General features: G+C 40.8%; 1 protein-coding gene across 1 annotated transcript in view; it reads right to left on the bottom strand.

The window, feature by feature from the left end:
* Positions 1-13,379, bottom strand: part of ETFB (electron transfer flavoprotein subunit beta) — a 244,895-nt gene extending 231,516 nt beyond the window's left edge. The window contains exon 1 of the mRNA XM_069201211.1: positions 13,265-13,379. Coding sequence (XP_069057312.1) covers positions 13,265-13,318 — 54 coding nt within the window. The 5' untranslated portion in view covers positions 13,319-13,379. The remainder of the gene's footprint in view (positions 1-13,264) is intronic.
* Between the last annotated feature and the right edge of the window lie 2,239 nt (positions 13,380-15,618).

Below are 15,618 nucleotides of genomic sequence, written 5' to 3'. Positions count from 1 at the left end.
GTAGACTAGGTGTTTGCAGGATGAGGCATCCTGCCAGGATGGGAGAAGTGAAGGTATGTGCAGTCCCACACACCTTTCAATGGAGCTGTCTCATAATACTCACAAAACTTCACATTAGCCTTTTGTCACCCCAGACATCCTGGGTCAAGGGCAGGGAGGAAGGAAATACCGTAATGATCTTTGTGGGGGAAACTACAGACGTTTCTTCCACTTCAAAGCTGGTGCCAGGTATAAAAACAGGACTCTCAGACCCACTCTTCAGTACACCCATGGACCTGCAGAAGACTACAGAAACTTTGCTTTGTACTCCAGATGACTGCCCTTCTGTTGGAGGCTTACCCTGTTCGTCTGAGAACTGCCCTGCTGCCTGAGGTCTGCCTTGTTTCTCAGAAGATTGCCTGCTGCTTCCAGAGGACTAAACTGCTGCTTGAGGCCTTGCTTGAGGCCTGCCTTGCTGCTTGAAGAACCATTTCCTTCATCCCAGGACTACCAGAGTCACTCCAAGAGTCAGCTGGTTGACCTTCTGTTCTGAGCTGCAGGGACACAAAAAGTTCCAGAGGCATACTTGAAACTGACCAGTAACTTTTTCAGTGAGCCTCACCCGGTCCCTGTACCTCCATACTCCATCACTCTTGGCCTGAACCTATATCTCTGTCTCGGGCTAGTGTGACCAGATACCCACAGTTAGGGTTTATTGCATCTTGATTCTATTTTTCAGCAAGACTGATACTAGACATTCTGAAGTATCATTTAGTCTCAGCCGAACTCATCAAGCTGCACTGGTTAGCAGTGGAAAAAGTATATTATATTTAAAACCTTGTGCATTGCTCACAAGGCGCTACATAGATTAGGCCCAGGAGCAATGAGAGATATGTTCCAGTGGTATGATCCTACAAGGCAGCTTTGTTCACCAAATCTAAACTGAGTGTTTGTCCCCAAATTAAGAAAGGGAAGATGGGGAGGAAGAGCCTTCTCAGTGGCAACGGCCAAGTTATGGAACTCCCTTCCGCGTCATGTTCTTGCTGGAGAATCAGAAAAGCACAGAAAACGTGGCACTTAACTTTGAAACTCTATGGACATAGAATAAGAGAGTCCACCCTATTCTTATTCAATACTTTCATCTGGACTAACAAGTCGTTAGCGCCTTGAAGTCTTTGGGTATTTTTTGTGCTTTTATACATTTAAAATTCATTCATGTTTTACTTAAACTTTTAAAATTGCATGTCACCAATTAAACTGATAGTTTTTAAAGTTTTCGTCTAATTTTATTTATTAAATGTTCCTTTAATTTTCTAAATTGGTGTATGTTTTTTTTTGCATTGTGTTTTTACTTTATTACTGTTTATGTGCTGCATACATACTTGCCTCCAGGTCAAGCCTGCCTACTTGGTCAGTCACTTGGTCAAAAGCAACAGAAAAGTGGAGGGGTGGAGACAGAGGAAATGTGGAAAAAAACAAGAACAGTGGAAAATGGGGCAAAATGACAAATAAACGAGCACACGGGAGAAAGAAAAAAACATGTACTCCCATGGTGCACTAAAAGAGAAAAGTAGTTCCCTAATTGTGAGCAGTGGAAGGATACAACTTATCCAATCAGGAACATTTTAAAACAGTGTACTTCTGATCAAGGATAAACAGAATAAGAGGAATGAAAACCATCAACTAAGACACAAGCATAAATAATGGCGAAAAAATTAACCAATGATAAGCAGTGGACTGACCTTGAGCTCACTGTAAGTAAATGGACTACGCAGATGCAGCACATGAATATTTGAGTGCACTAGGTGCATGCAGTTTTCATGTATAGGCAATATGAGAGTTGTGCTACGCACCCTGCCAGAAGTTAGAAGAGCCATCATCTATGCTTCTCTGTGTGGATAACAGCCTTGTTGGAGTGTATTTGGACATGGGCACCTCCTCCTGTGAGTGACGATAGGTGGGCATACAGTGCTGCTTCTGACATAACAGTGAATAATGCCAGTACATAAAAAGATAAGACAATAATGATACATAAAACAGACTAAATATGTCTCACAGAGACACAGATAGCATTTGACCACCAAAAGCAAAATTCCCAATCAGCTTAATAGAACACACAGTTTTCTCACCTCGCCTTAAAACATCATTTACACAATGTGCCAACCACCCAATAAAAGACACCTTTCAACACAAAACTACATGCAATTCCATCCTAGAAATATCACACTCTTCACCCTTAGCAACACTCATTCCTGCCTATTGAATGACTAAGAGATTACATTATTTCCTAAGTGCCCAATCCCATTAGGGGTCTCTTGGCACTGATCTTAACACTGCCTAGCAAAACACTTAAAACTTCAACTTCTGCCAGAAAGTCAGAATTGAGGAAGAGTTTCTAACGTCTTGTGATAACCTGTTCTGTATCTGAGATCTTGAATGGAGATAGAATGCCCTTTTGCCTTGGTAGTCAGACTGCATCTTGGGACATTTAACATGATTTTGCAGATATCACAAAACTGTCTTTAATAAACCTGTAGCTTGTTTTTGGATACCAGGTAAAGTTACACATAATAAAGGTATTTATAAACCAGGCATAAACATTTAAAGAGAATGCGATCGGACACCAGGAGCCAACGCAATGCTTCATGGGTTGCGGACACATGGTCCCTTTTGCCCAGGCTAGTGATGGTACACATTCCAGCATTTGAGGCCCTGTATAGTCCAATCACAAGGTTATATGGGATGAAAACGTAAAGGGTGCGTGATAATTAAAGAACACATTCACTGTTGTGCATGTAATTAAAGCTCAATTCTTAGCAGAAATTTGTGGCAAGGTGATTTTGAATTTACTGAATTGGTGGAAACTAATCCTTATGTATATCTATAGACCACAGATAAGCGAGTGTGTTGCAACAAAGACCAAGACCCAGGTATACACAAAAACTCAAGTTGTGGGATATCACACATCAAGAACAACTTAAAGAGCTACAAGCTAATGTCACGACTTAAGCGCACTACACAAATGCCAAGTAACAGAACATATGTAGCCTTATCTGGCATACGTAAACAACACTTGAACAAGCACCCTGAATATGGGAGATGCATCTGCACATAGGTAGCTGGCATACGGGATCAGTAGACTCTAGCTGTGCACTATTGTTACAGTAGGGCATATAAGAGCAAGCTCCTCATGAATCATATGTTTGGTACTTCTCTTGAAAAAGAATATTACACTAAAACTAAGAGTGAGTTTACAAAAATATGCACACCTAAATGCCGGGAAAATAGTTTCCCAACGGCAAAGCAATTCAGGCCTCGAAAAATCATAACTATATTACTAGACCTGCAGGTCGAGTAGCTTGAATAATGTACTCAACCTAACTGTAATGTACTTGACCCAGAAACAGGTCTCAAATTGTGTGATCCTAGGCAAATATTGTATTTTTACAGTCTCCATTTTCTTCATTCTCACATATGAATGCACCTTCAAATATGTGAGTTCAGCATTTCTGCTGTGAAAAACAAAAACCTCTTTGTTTGATTAAATACACTAAATGTTTGCTCCAGGTATAATAAATCTAGCCCACATATAGCGTACACATGATCCATGCATGGCCTGCCTCTTAGTTTACTAATAGCTTTGCCATCATGGCAGGAGTGTTTCTCAGTTTACGTTTAAACACTCACTTTCAATAAATATATAACTTAAGCATGATGTGGTAGCACACTGTCATTTACAGACAGTAAATTTCCAAGAAATGTCCAAAAACCTTCCCATTAACTTGCAGCTTTTCACACTATACAGTGTATTAACAATCTGTGAAAATGGGGTTTCGGAAAACATTTATCAATTGCTCATCACCAAGTAAAATGTTCAGACTTTTTTTTCATCCTACTAAAATATTGTTTTCATCACACAGAAGTACAAAAATGGTCTTTCACAGATACTGAAATATATTTTGAAATGTTTGTAAAGTTGACTTAGTTATACAAATGTTGTGTGTTAAGAAACACCTGATACCAGAAGACTTTCACTTCACCTAGGTCAGACAGTTCACCTTACAAAATCCTGGAACTCTGCAGTCAAAAGGAAAATAATTTGCATTGCAAGAAGACAAACTGACTTTTGACCCCTGTCTAGGAACACAGAGCAAATGTGACAAGAATAAGATTTAAAGGCATCTTAATTGCTAATTCACTTTCTGACCGACCAGAACACCTGTTCTTTGTCCACTCCCAGAAGGGTCGAGTGGAATCTAAAAATAGCTTGACCTCATAAAATAAAACTAGTGAGTGGTTGAGTAGATTTTTCGAGCCCTGATATTACTAGTTGTGAATAATATGTTCACACTGCAAGAGTCACCCACTTCCTCTTAGCATCAAATGCTAGGGAAGTGAGGCGAGGTGAAGTTAGGAAAAGTATTTATTTATTGTTATATGCTTACAATGAGAGGGGCTGCCTCATGTAGATTCTTAGTAGTGCCTACGTTACAGTAGAAAACATTAGGTAAATGTAGTGGAGCAATCCTTACAAATCTTGCTACAAACTCAATTATTCGAGAGAGAGGGAGATACACACAAAATACCTGGGTCCTGTAGACTAAGACAAACTATTCTTTGCTGATTCAGACTATGGGTTTGTTATTACAGAAGAATCCCTAATCTGAACCTTGAAAGAGCTTCCCCATGTATCAAGGGAAAAACACAACTGAGTTCCAGAATGTAAAGTGTTGCTGGGTAAAATAACCACCATTGCCACGCATTACTAATTACAAGACGAGACTTCTTATACCTGGGACTCTCCAAAACTGCAGCAAGCAGGCCAGAGATGACATCTAGGCCCACCACCTTAAATACAACATAACTTTTGGAACCTATTAGCACCCAGACTCTGGGTGTGTGAAACATGATGGCAGCAAGAAAGTTCTGTCCAGAGGCTGGCGAGATCTGGTATATTGCTGGAAGAGTTCAAAGACATGATTTGACACGTGTGATCCGACCAAATTATTGGTACAACAGCCCACACTAGGACTGCAAATCAAACCTAGCTCCTAAAGCTAATTTAAAGCACTCTGCGTTCAAAAATGTGTAGACAAGATGGCTGTGTTTACAGGACAAAGCGATACAAAAAGGTGCTGTCAGCGAGGAATTTTGTTAAAATGATATACACTTGCCGCTAACTGAAAATAAGACAGTGCATTCATTCCAAACTTTTACAGTTAGCTACTTACACCAATAAATCCATGTATTTATAGCTTTAAAGGGCACTCATGATCTGGCTTTCAAAGTAAATTAAGGATTTTTATTTAAACTCTACAAATGAGGAAACCTGGTTAAGGCCCATTACTAAAAACACTACTCATTGACAGGCATCGAAACATCGCCCGCATATGCTACGGTGAGTGATAAGGTTGAGCTATTTTTAGGACCAACTCGTTTTGGCAAGTGAACTTGAGCTGGAAAGGAACAAGTGTTCTGTTCATTCAGAAAATGAATGAGCAATAAAGATGCTTTTAAATCTTGTTTTATCTTGACAGATTTGCTGTTTATTCAAGTACAGAGGTCAAATGTCAGTTTGTCTTTTTACTAAGTGTTGGTTATCTTAGCTGAAAATTTATATTTACTTTTTTCTCTTACAGTTTGATGATTTTGTAAAGCGAGCGGTCTGACAATAATTGTGAAACAGAGGGCTGTAGAATGTCAGTTTTTTTCCTAACACACAACATTTCTAAAAAAAATAGTACAAGGATTTCAAAATATATTAGGGATTACAAATGCACTTTTTTGTAATTAAGAATTATGGTTCATAGATTTAAATAAGAGGAAAAAAAAATCAGAACACTTTACTTGGTGATGTCCAAATGACAAATATTTGCAGAAAGTCGATTTCCAAACATTACTGTATGTACACTATACATATTGTTATCAGTAAAACTGCATGTGACTTGAAATGTGTATGGCTATTTCAATGCAAAATGTTCTGATTGTAAAGTACAGTACACTTCGCTTTAGTTATATATGAATAGTGCTAGTTTTGAACCATGATTAGAGAACCATTCTTGCCCTGCTCCAATGACAATGCTGTTAATGAACTAAAAGCAGAGCCACTGGAATTATGCAGCATAATGCAACACATTTAGCAATATTACTTCAATATTTTGGCATTTTTACACTTGGTAACTCTCTCTGGGCATTGTGTGCACCTCATTAGTACCAAGGTAAAATCCAAATATAGCAATAAGCAACAGAAAGGTGACCAGTCTAACTTTGCAAAGGGCCTTTCACTGCGCTGCAACATGTCATCGCGTATTTAGTAACTTTTGAACCGTTTCAACTATTCAACAAACAATTGTTTTTTTAAAATCCACAGATTACGAGGTAGATGATGGATTAAGTGGCAAAATCGGCAAATCTATCATTATGCGAAAATCGCTGCAGCCACACAATCGCATAATTCCAGTGGCTATGACTAGGAGGCAAGTCAGGGGTCATACATATCCTATATGCAGCTAGATTTGTATTATATATGGCGCAAACATTTAGGCCCTCATTACAAGTGTGGCGGTGCCGGCGGTAAAGACTGCCACATTACAAGTTTGGCACAACGCCGCCAGTCCTACTGGTGTGGTCGGACCGCCCCGGCCGGCTGTGAGCACCTCCGGGTCGGCGGCATACAGAAGACCGCCGGACATATTACAAGGCAGCAAACAACCATTCCTGTTGCCGGCACACGCACCCACACACTTGCAGACACAAACCACTACTCGCCCACACACTTCCTGGCACACACTCCCACCGGCCGCATACATACAAACACCCCTACCTGGGCGCATACATACAAACACCCCCACCCGACTGCACGCATACATACAAACACCCCACCCGATTGCACGCATACATACACCCACCTGACCACACACATACATACAAACAGCCCCTCTGCATTCAGACACATACACACATCTCTTCACATATATGCACACACACCCTGCCTCCGCATACAGAAACACACAAACGCACATCCATTCCTACACATGCACACATGCTCACACACACCACACAAATGCACCTACTCCCCCACACACTTTTGGTCCACCTACTTGTCTGGCCCACGCTGAGGTTGTCATCCGGGAGGGGGTGGATATCGGCGGTTCCACCACCAATGCCGCACCGCCATGCAAGGACAGCAGTGCCAAATTACTTCTCATAATATGGCGGGCGGAGTCCTTGCGGCGTGGCAGTGCGGGCAGTGAAACCGCCTCTTACCAGCCACCATGCAGGTCAACGGTGTCAGATTTCTGCCTGTCTATGGGCGGAAATCCATTGGTGAGTCGTAATATGCCGGTCTTCGGACCTTGGGCTCCTGCTTCGATGGTGGTCTTGGCAAAAGACTGCCGAAGTCAAAATGAGCACCTGAGTCTATTAAACAAGAGTTTTCTGAACAACAGACACGCTGCACTATGTCATATGTGACAATGAAAAAAATGGCGGCTCAGTGAATTCAAATATTTGCCTACGATTACATAATTTGAACCAGTTGATAGGTCAAGAGCTTTACAGTTAGGTCGAACAGATTATTTATGACATTAGACCTGTAGGTCTAATAACATTTTATTATTTTTCGTGGCCTGCTCATACTCTGGAAATGCATTCGTAACCAAGCATCCTAGCATTAAGAAATATATGCATCTCAGAGCCATTTGAGAATAGCTGAGTATCAAATTACCCATAAAAATAAAACCTGCATTGCCATCATGCACCCAAAACTGACAAGGATCTCTGGAAATTGTAGTTTAGGATGTATAATCTCACTGTTAGGCTGGAACAACGCATGGGGTGCAGAGGTAGTTTAAAAGTGAGATATAAACTTTATAAAAAGTTTTTCACAAAATAGGCATTCCTAAGTACACAAGGAGTTCACTGCCTGTACAATGTGTCGTAGGGAACTGTGAAGAAGTAGAAGCAGAGAAAACTTAGGAAGGTGGGAAGGGACAGAAAGGGGCGTGATTCACAACTGACTCACAAAATGGTTAATGATCGTCTTCAGGCTTTACTTTCAACGTGATGTGTGAATGTCATTCAAAACCCAACTTGATAAGAATAGAATTTAATCTTCAACTAAAAATGGCGGTCCCCAATCATCCTTTCACAAACAAGGCACACAGGTGATAATGGAGAGGTTTTACCACTGAAGAGCAAAGTGCCATTGCAAACTCCGAAAGTTAAAACAAGGCATAACAGCAAAGGAAACAGTGCCTTCTGACACCATAGGCTGAAGAAAAACGAAACACGGTGTAGGGTATGGTCAACAGACGGTACATGCCTAACAGACCAAACCAGAAATTGAAAATGATGGAAATATTTGTATGTAGGATTTATGGTGCCTTCAATGCCAAGGCGTACACAAGCATTCTAAACGAGGGGCGGTCTGGGAAGCCACCATATGTCAAAGATGTGTTTAGACGATGTAGCCCAATAGACGCACAGAGATGAGTTCTGGGGTTACTACACTATGATCAGGAGGCAGTCAGAGAAAACTGAATGAGATGTCCACTGAGGTGCACTTCGATGAGACTATCTGACTGTAACTAACCAGAATAGGTGAACAGAGCCCAATAAAGGTGCATTCATGGATAAATATGTTTGGAAAACGAGGCAACAAACTAATAAAACAAACAAAGCCACGATACGTGCACGCTGGGATAGCTAAATGATTGGAACGAGGCAATGCACTAATTAAAGGAAACCGAAGTTTACACAGCTGATGCTAAAGATGAATACATTATGTTAATGAGGTAATAAATAAGTATACATTCCACAGAGGTATAGCACTTACTAAATTCTGCAATATCTCGGAGTACATTTCAATGTCTACATTCCATCTGTAGATAAACATATGAGCAACTGAGGGCAGGGTGGAGATACGGATGTCAAGTACAAGTGGGGGGGTTAAGAATGCCAGTTAACATTGAGAGGAAATGCAAAGGTGCTGGCAAGAAAGAATGGACCATGAACATTTGGCAAGGCGGTATAAACAGACAATGTGATACAGGCAGAGCAGTAGAATACAAACCAGATATGTGCAAACAGACTGCTGTGGAAGTTAGAAAATGTGCAGCACAGTTTTCAATAAACTGGAATTACAGATCACGGTTATAACTGTGGGAAGAATTCTGAAGTGTAGGCGAAGAGTAAGCAGCTTGTGTACTAATGGTGTCACAGATAGTCAGTCAGTGGGTGGTAAAAGAGTTAATGGATTCCTTTGAGACAGAGCCTGCCTTCAACCAACGAGCACAGCATTTCCATTGAAACTTGTTCAGTCGCAAGACTCCCAAGTTATAGTCATTTTATAAAGCTAAAACAGTAACAAAACAAGAAACTGGAAGCTGTGCTACCGCTTGCCCTCTTCAGCTGCCTTTACTCAGCTCTGTACAGAAGTGTAGTCCTGGTAAACTATATTCTAAGTCGGGTGGCCGGGGGTTTTTGGGCAGAGTAAGTGTGCACCAGAAAACGAGCATGCTATTTTAGCTTTAAAGGTAAGGCTACTGTCATTGCAGTCATCAAAGGACGAGGTATTTATGTCATCACAGCACCTTGTGCTCCCTCCCAAGATGGAAGAAATGAGTGAGCCCTGATGACGGCGGTTAACTTACATCCAAGGCGGCTGCTGAGCTGGGTCAGCTGACGGCTCACTGCTGTACTAAGTTAAGGAGGCAGGGCGGCCACATTGGAGGCTACAAACCTACAGGTACACATTCTAAGATAGACATACTGTATTCACCAGTGAGGTAATAAAGATAAGAGAATGGCAGACGTTTATCCCGAGATTATTATATTCTAAACAACTCTGTGAATAAAACAGAATAACACTAGTGCATTCCGGAGTAAATATGTTAAGTTTGTTAAAACTGAGAAAGAGTGCACCAGTGGTAAGTTACTAAATCAAAATAGTACAGTCAAAAGCAGTGACTGAAAATAAAATCACTTTTACCAAGAAATTATTACTTTTAATGTTGAATAATATGTGCTTAACCTGGAGGGTTAATCGGACTGGTTAAAAAATAGTAACAAATACATTTTGAGTAAATCAAGAAAGAAAGACCCTAGGAAAGGGATTAAAACACAAGCAGATAATGTTTAAAAAAACCTGGGTAGAAGAAGAGAAAAGAACGTACAGAGGAAAAGGCACGTTGAAAGAGGCAGATTTGTAGAGATGTGGTCGAGGAGCAGTGAGCAGGTCCAATACCCCTGCTCCAGATCAGTTGTGCCAAAGCCACGGAGTCATCCAGTGTGTGTATGGTGGCTGTCGAGGGGTTAAACCAAGGTCTGAAGCCAGAAAGGCATTAGTGAAAGGATGGGAGTGGTAACTAAGATGGACGAATAAAGAACGGAGACATGACGAACAGTCTGTAAATTGACCTGCTGTCAAAATGCCAGAGGTGAGACTAGTAAAGACTTTAGATTAGGGTGAATGGAAGGTAAAAGACTTTTATCCTATAGTTTGTTGAATAGAGGAAGACAAAGGAACCCTTAATTTGAATAGAACATATATTGTGCACCTGCTACAACAGGTTATGCATTTGAGCAATGTTAAATTCACGACAAACAATTGTTTTACTTAGGTGCCACTTCAGACAGATAGGGGAGTTGTGAAAAAGGCCTCTTACTACAACGGATTTTTGACTTAAAAGGCCGCCTTTCTGACTTTTAAAATGTGGCAAAGTGGGTTTCTTTTTTTATATAAACTGTGGGGGCTTTTCATTTGTAATGCACTGAACTAATTGATAGATTACTGACTTAGTAAAAAGCGTAACAGTTAAAACGTGCCTACCTTATGAACCAAGCGGAGCATTATATTACTGTGGGATGCAGGGGTGTGGAATTAAAGAAAATATCCAATTGTCGATTGGACAGGTTGCTTCTTCAATCTACTTGTCCTCTAAAAAATCTACTTGTCCCTTTGGTGCAATCTAGTGTAGCTGCAAATTATGGCAGCAATCTTATTATGTAATAGCCTTTCTGATTATGCCAATACTGTACTAGGGCTTGAAAAGTAGCAATTTCAAGCCCTATTATAGCAATTTCCTTATTTTGCTACCTTTCCGCAAATCTACATACTGGGGCTGGAGGAAGCAGTAAGCAATAGTTCCAGGGCTGGAATGTCTTTGAGTCTGTGCAAACCTCTTAACATGCATGTTTTAAAGATTTTCACCAGCTCTTCTCTGATCTTTTCCCATAATGGGAAAGGTTGGAAATCTACCCCTATAAAGGGCAGAAATAGAAGTTCCTCCAGGGTTGAAAAAAAAGTGGTTGGAGGAAAAGTGAACTTGTAAATGCTCAACAGATTTTCGCCTGAGCAAATCTACACATACATGCTTCCGCCAACATACAGTTCACAAATATTTTCTAGGAGTGCGATTTCCTGGTCTTCTTCTGTAAATATTTGTTTAATGAAAGCCACTAATTCAAAGACATATACCATGGGTGCATTTTTGTGACTTTCTTTACGAACTGGGCCTCTAATTAGGTCTGGCGTTAACCAAGACATTTTGTTTTTATTAAAATTCTATTTCCTTCTCTATCAGCTGGCTTTACTGCAAGTGATAGCATTTTGCTCTTCCACAAGGAGCATAATGGCACTGAAGTGGTTTTGTTCAGTGACAGGAACTACTGTGGCAACATGTGATTTCTGATACAAAAAAAAATGTGTGTTACAATGTTAAGGGCCCTGCAGTTCCCACAATAATAAATGCTACAAAAGCAATGTTAAAACAAGACACGCACTGACAAAACCAAACTAATGACAACCAATGTCGGATCAGTTGGCTTTGCCAGTGCTTGTTTATTTTCATATTTCTCATAATCTTGTTGAAAATGGTTCCACTGATTTTTCATTAGGAATATTTTTGGGAAATACTAGCTTGCATCAACACATTTTACTAAGTAACGCTTCAAAGAAACAGTACCCAAAACTTCACAGTAATACATCGAAACTTTTTTTCGTACTTGCATTTTTTCCAGAAAGTTTTATTTTGAAAGCAAAGAATCATCAATCTTGCTTACAAGGTTCTGCAAATATTTGCATATAATCAGGGGGCATTCTGGGAGCATTATACGTAGGCTCATATTGTTACTTTTCAAATGTGTACACATTTTTTTACTGGAACTACTGTCAGTAGTGCAGTGTGACCGTACAACTTTTATTAAGAGCACTCACCCTATGATAAAGGCTTCCCATTAAAGAACCATAAATGCAAGTTCGAACAGCATTAAGATAAAGACACAAATATTATCTCAACTGTAGCCAGTTCCCTTCGCTATAAACTGGCAGCCAAATGGATTTGTGCTGCATGGGGGGGTTGGGCCTACTTCTCCCAAGGACAAAATAAACCTGAAAACATGTTGACCTTGACCCCAAACAATATGTCCTTCGCGTCGGACTAAAATAATTTCACACCTCTGGCGGTGCATTGCGTTTTACGTTGCGTACTGACAAACTGTATGTAAGCAATTTACTATCCACATTAGAGCAAAATGCCTACCTGTTAAGTGCACATTTTATCTCATTCCATTTTAGTGCCAACAATAAATTCAAGTAGAAGAAAACCACACTACTAAACAATTCAACTACAAAAACAATACTAAAAATTCTATCAGACGCGAGCCCTACTGGCATTGGCAAAGCCAATAAGTCTCAGCAATGTGAGAGCTGTAAGTGTTGGCAATGTTAATGCATTTGTGTCTATCAATAAAAACAGCCCCAGGGCCATGCACATATGCATTTCTACTGCCAACACCTATAGCTCTTGGATTGCCACAACCTATTGGCTTAACCAATGCTTGTTGTAAGTAGTGGTCTTATCTGCCTGTCAGCCAGGAAGAATAGCTAAAACAGGAAAGTTTGAGAAGGATCTTTGGGGGTTCACCACAATTTAATGTTCCGAGTCATTCATGCACCTGTCACCTACCCACACCATTAACTTAAATACAGTCTTACGCCCGTTACACAATACTTCTGAAAAACCTCCAACTTTTAATCCCAAATCAGATCATCGTTTTCATAGCCACTTCTTTATTTTTTTTCTTTTAGTGCTGTTTATTGCAAAAAATTGCTATTCTGACAGGGCGAACAGCTCACGTGTTTATGTTTATTGAACATAGATGAATCAGATGAAGGTCAAGTTATTTTGTGAGAAGTCCTGACAATGAATTCACAGGCAGTATACAGCGGAGCAACTTTTCTCATCCCGCCACGTGGGTCCCAAACTTCACCGTAATGCCTCACCTTTACGGCGTAATCAATGACCCGCTTCACCCCAACAAGAACCCGCAACGACATCTTGACAACCCACAGACCGGAAACGAGAGTGAACGACCCACAGGCAAAGGACAATGTGTGGAAACTCAACCAATCACTGCGCAGGACAGGACCGGTAGTCCCGCCTACGTTGGCGTTCTGGTCTCGAGCCGTCTATGCGAATTGAGCTCAATGTGACCAGAGGACGGCATAGACCAAGAAGACGGACAAAACGACCTCTTACATTTGTGTAAGGAAGGCTGCCATCTTTGAAGGGACTTTAATCAGGGTAAAAAGAAGCATGCATTTGAATGTCAAAATACACATTTTCTTGCAAATGTAACTTTATCCTGGTTTTCCAAGACAATACGACTCAATACTTGAATTTAAAATCCATAGAAAAGTATTTGCCCATATATTATCTCTTTAGCTATACTGTGCAAATTCGTTATTTTCTGTTTCATGGAAATTATGTTTACATCTTATAATATTGATGTAAGGTATTCCGTCCGTTCTGAGTCGCCTTTTCTCTTTCCTGAGGTACAGAGTTGCGGGAGAGCTGTATTGGTGTCCTTTGTCTTTTGCTGAAACACTCCAAAGCTATCAGAACAGTTGTCCCAACCACTCAGTTGCCAAGTTTTCAAGCTGCTCGTGAGATGTTTTCACGTGTCACATTTGAGTTCTGTAGGAGTGACACTTCGTCGTGGGTAAAATCAAAAGTGTAGAATTGATGCTGCTCTGATGAGCTGCCAAGTTTTCAGTTTGCTCAGGGGTGACAATTCGAGAGAAAGAGAGAGAGATTTCAATGCCTTATGCGTGACACTGTGAGTGAGACATTATCGCGAATCGAGGTATGTGCATGAAGTGCTTACCAACATCACAATCGCACCCTCTTTTAACATGATAATTCTGGAATCATTTCTGCAGGGATAGATAAGGACAGGGGACTAAGGGCCACATATATAAACACATTTTCCCATAGACACATAATGGGCAAAACCATTTGCTACATCCGGCCCTAAATCTTTGTCAAATCTACCTAGGCACCAGTGCTACCCTACTATTGCAGAACTACACATCATCAATGCTCCTAATTATCACATCTACTGATACCGGGCTGTCAGATGTAGTTGGGGAGTAACCTATGGTCTGCAGAGTTAGCTAGGACAAGGCCATAGTTCTCGTCAGGCAAGCATCCCCTTTCTACCTTGGCTACATATCACTGATTGACCACCATTGACAGTTCTACCTAGCAAAGTGTGCCATATATCTGGTGAGACTTTACCCACCGTTCAGCCCATGGGCAGAAATATGTGAGAACCACAGGGCTGCTCGAAATGAAGAATGCAGGTGTAACTGTGATCCATTTCCTTTTGTCAAGACACATCCAATTGAATCTGAACATGCAAAAGCCATACAGTGCACCTATATTTACGAACAAAACATAACTTATTCAACCAACTAACCTGTCACTGACTAACTCACAACTCCACACAGCAATACATTCCAGCAGTGAGTACTCCTCACTCACTGCTCAGTCCATACTTAGTGATGGAAAATGGCCCCCTCTGAAGGGTCACCCCAAACCTTTGGCCTTCTTCCTCCTCTTTTTTTGACCTTATTTTTGTTGGCTTTAGGACTCTGGACACTTTACCACTACTAACCAGTGCTAAAGTGCATGTGCTTGCTCCTCTAAGCATGGTAACATTGGTTCCTATCCAACGGGCATATTTAATTTAGTTGTAAGTCCCTAGTAAAGTGCACAAGAGATGAACAGGGAATATTCATTAAATGCTACTAGTGGGCCTGCAGTACTGGTTGTGCCACCCACATAAGTAGCCCCCTAACCATGTCTCAGGCCTGTTATTGCAAGGCCTGTGTGTGCAGTTACACTGCCATTTCGAATTGGCATTTAAAATAGTTGCCAAGCCTTAAACTATAATTTCTCTGCATATGAGTCACCCCTAAAGTAGACTAGGTAACCCTCAGGACAGGGTGCCATGTAAGTAAAAGGCAGGACATGTACTTATGTGTTTTACATGTCCTGGTAGTGAAAAACTCACAAATTTGTTTTCCACTACTGTGAGGCCTGCTCCTCTCGTAGACTAGCATTGGAACTGCCCTCATATACTTCTAAGTGGTAGATTCTGATCTGGAAGTAGTAGCCCTGTCATGTTTAGTATGGCCAGAATGGTAATAGAAAATCCTACTTACTGCTGAAGTTGGATTTAACATCACTATTTTTGAAATGCCACTTTTAGTACTCTGTACTTACTGCCATCTGTGCCTTACAGCCTGTCTCTAATCCACGTCTGGTCTGTGCTGGTTGACAGCTGCCCTTG

The sequence above is a fragment of the Pleurodeles waltl genome, chromosome 7 (genome assembly GCF_031143425.1).
Source record: "Pleurodeles waltl isolate 20211129_DDA chromosome 7, aPleWal1.hap1.20221129, whole genome shotgun sequence".
Taxonomy (NCBI): Eukaryota; Metazoa; Chordata; class Amphibia; order Caudata; family Salamandridae; genus Pleurodeles; species Pleurodeles waltl.
The sequence above is the reverse complement of the archived record's forward strand: the minus strand, read 5'-3'. Positions and strand labels throughout refer to the sequence as shown.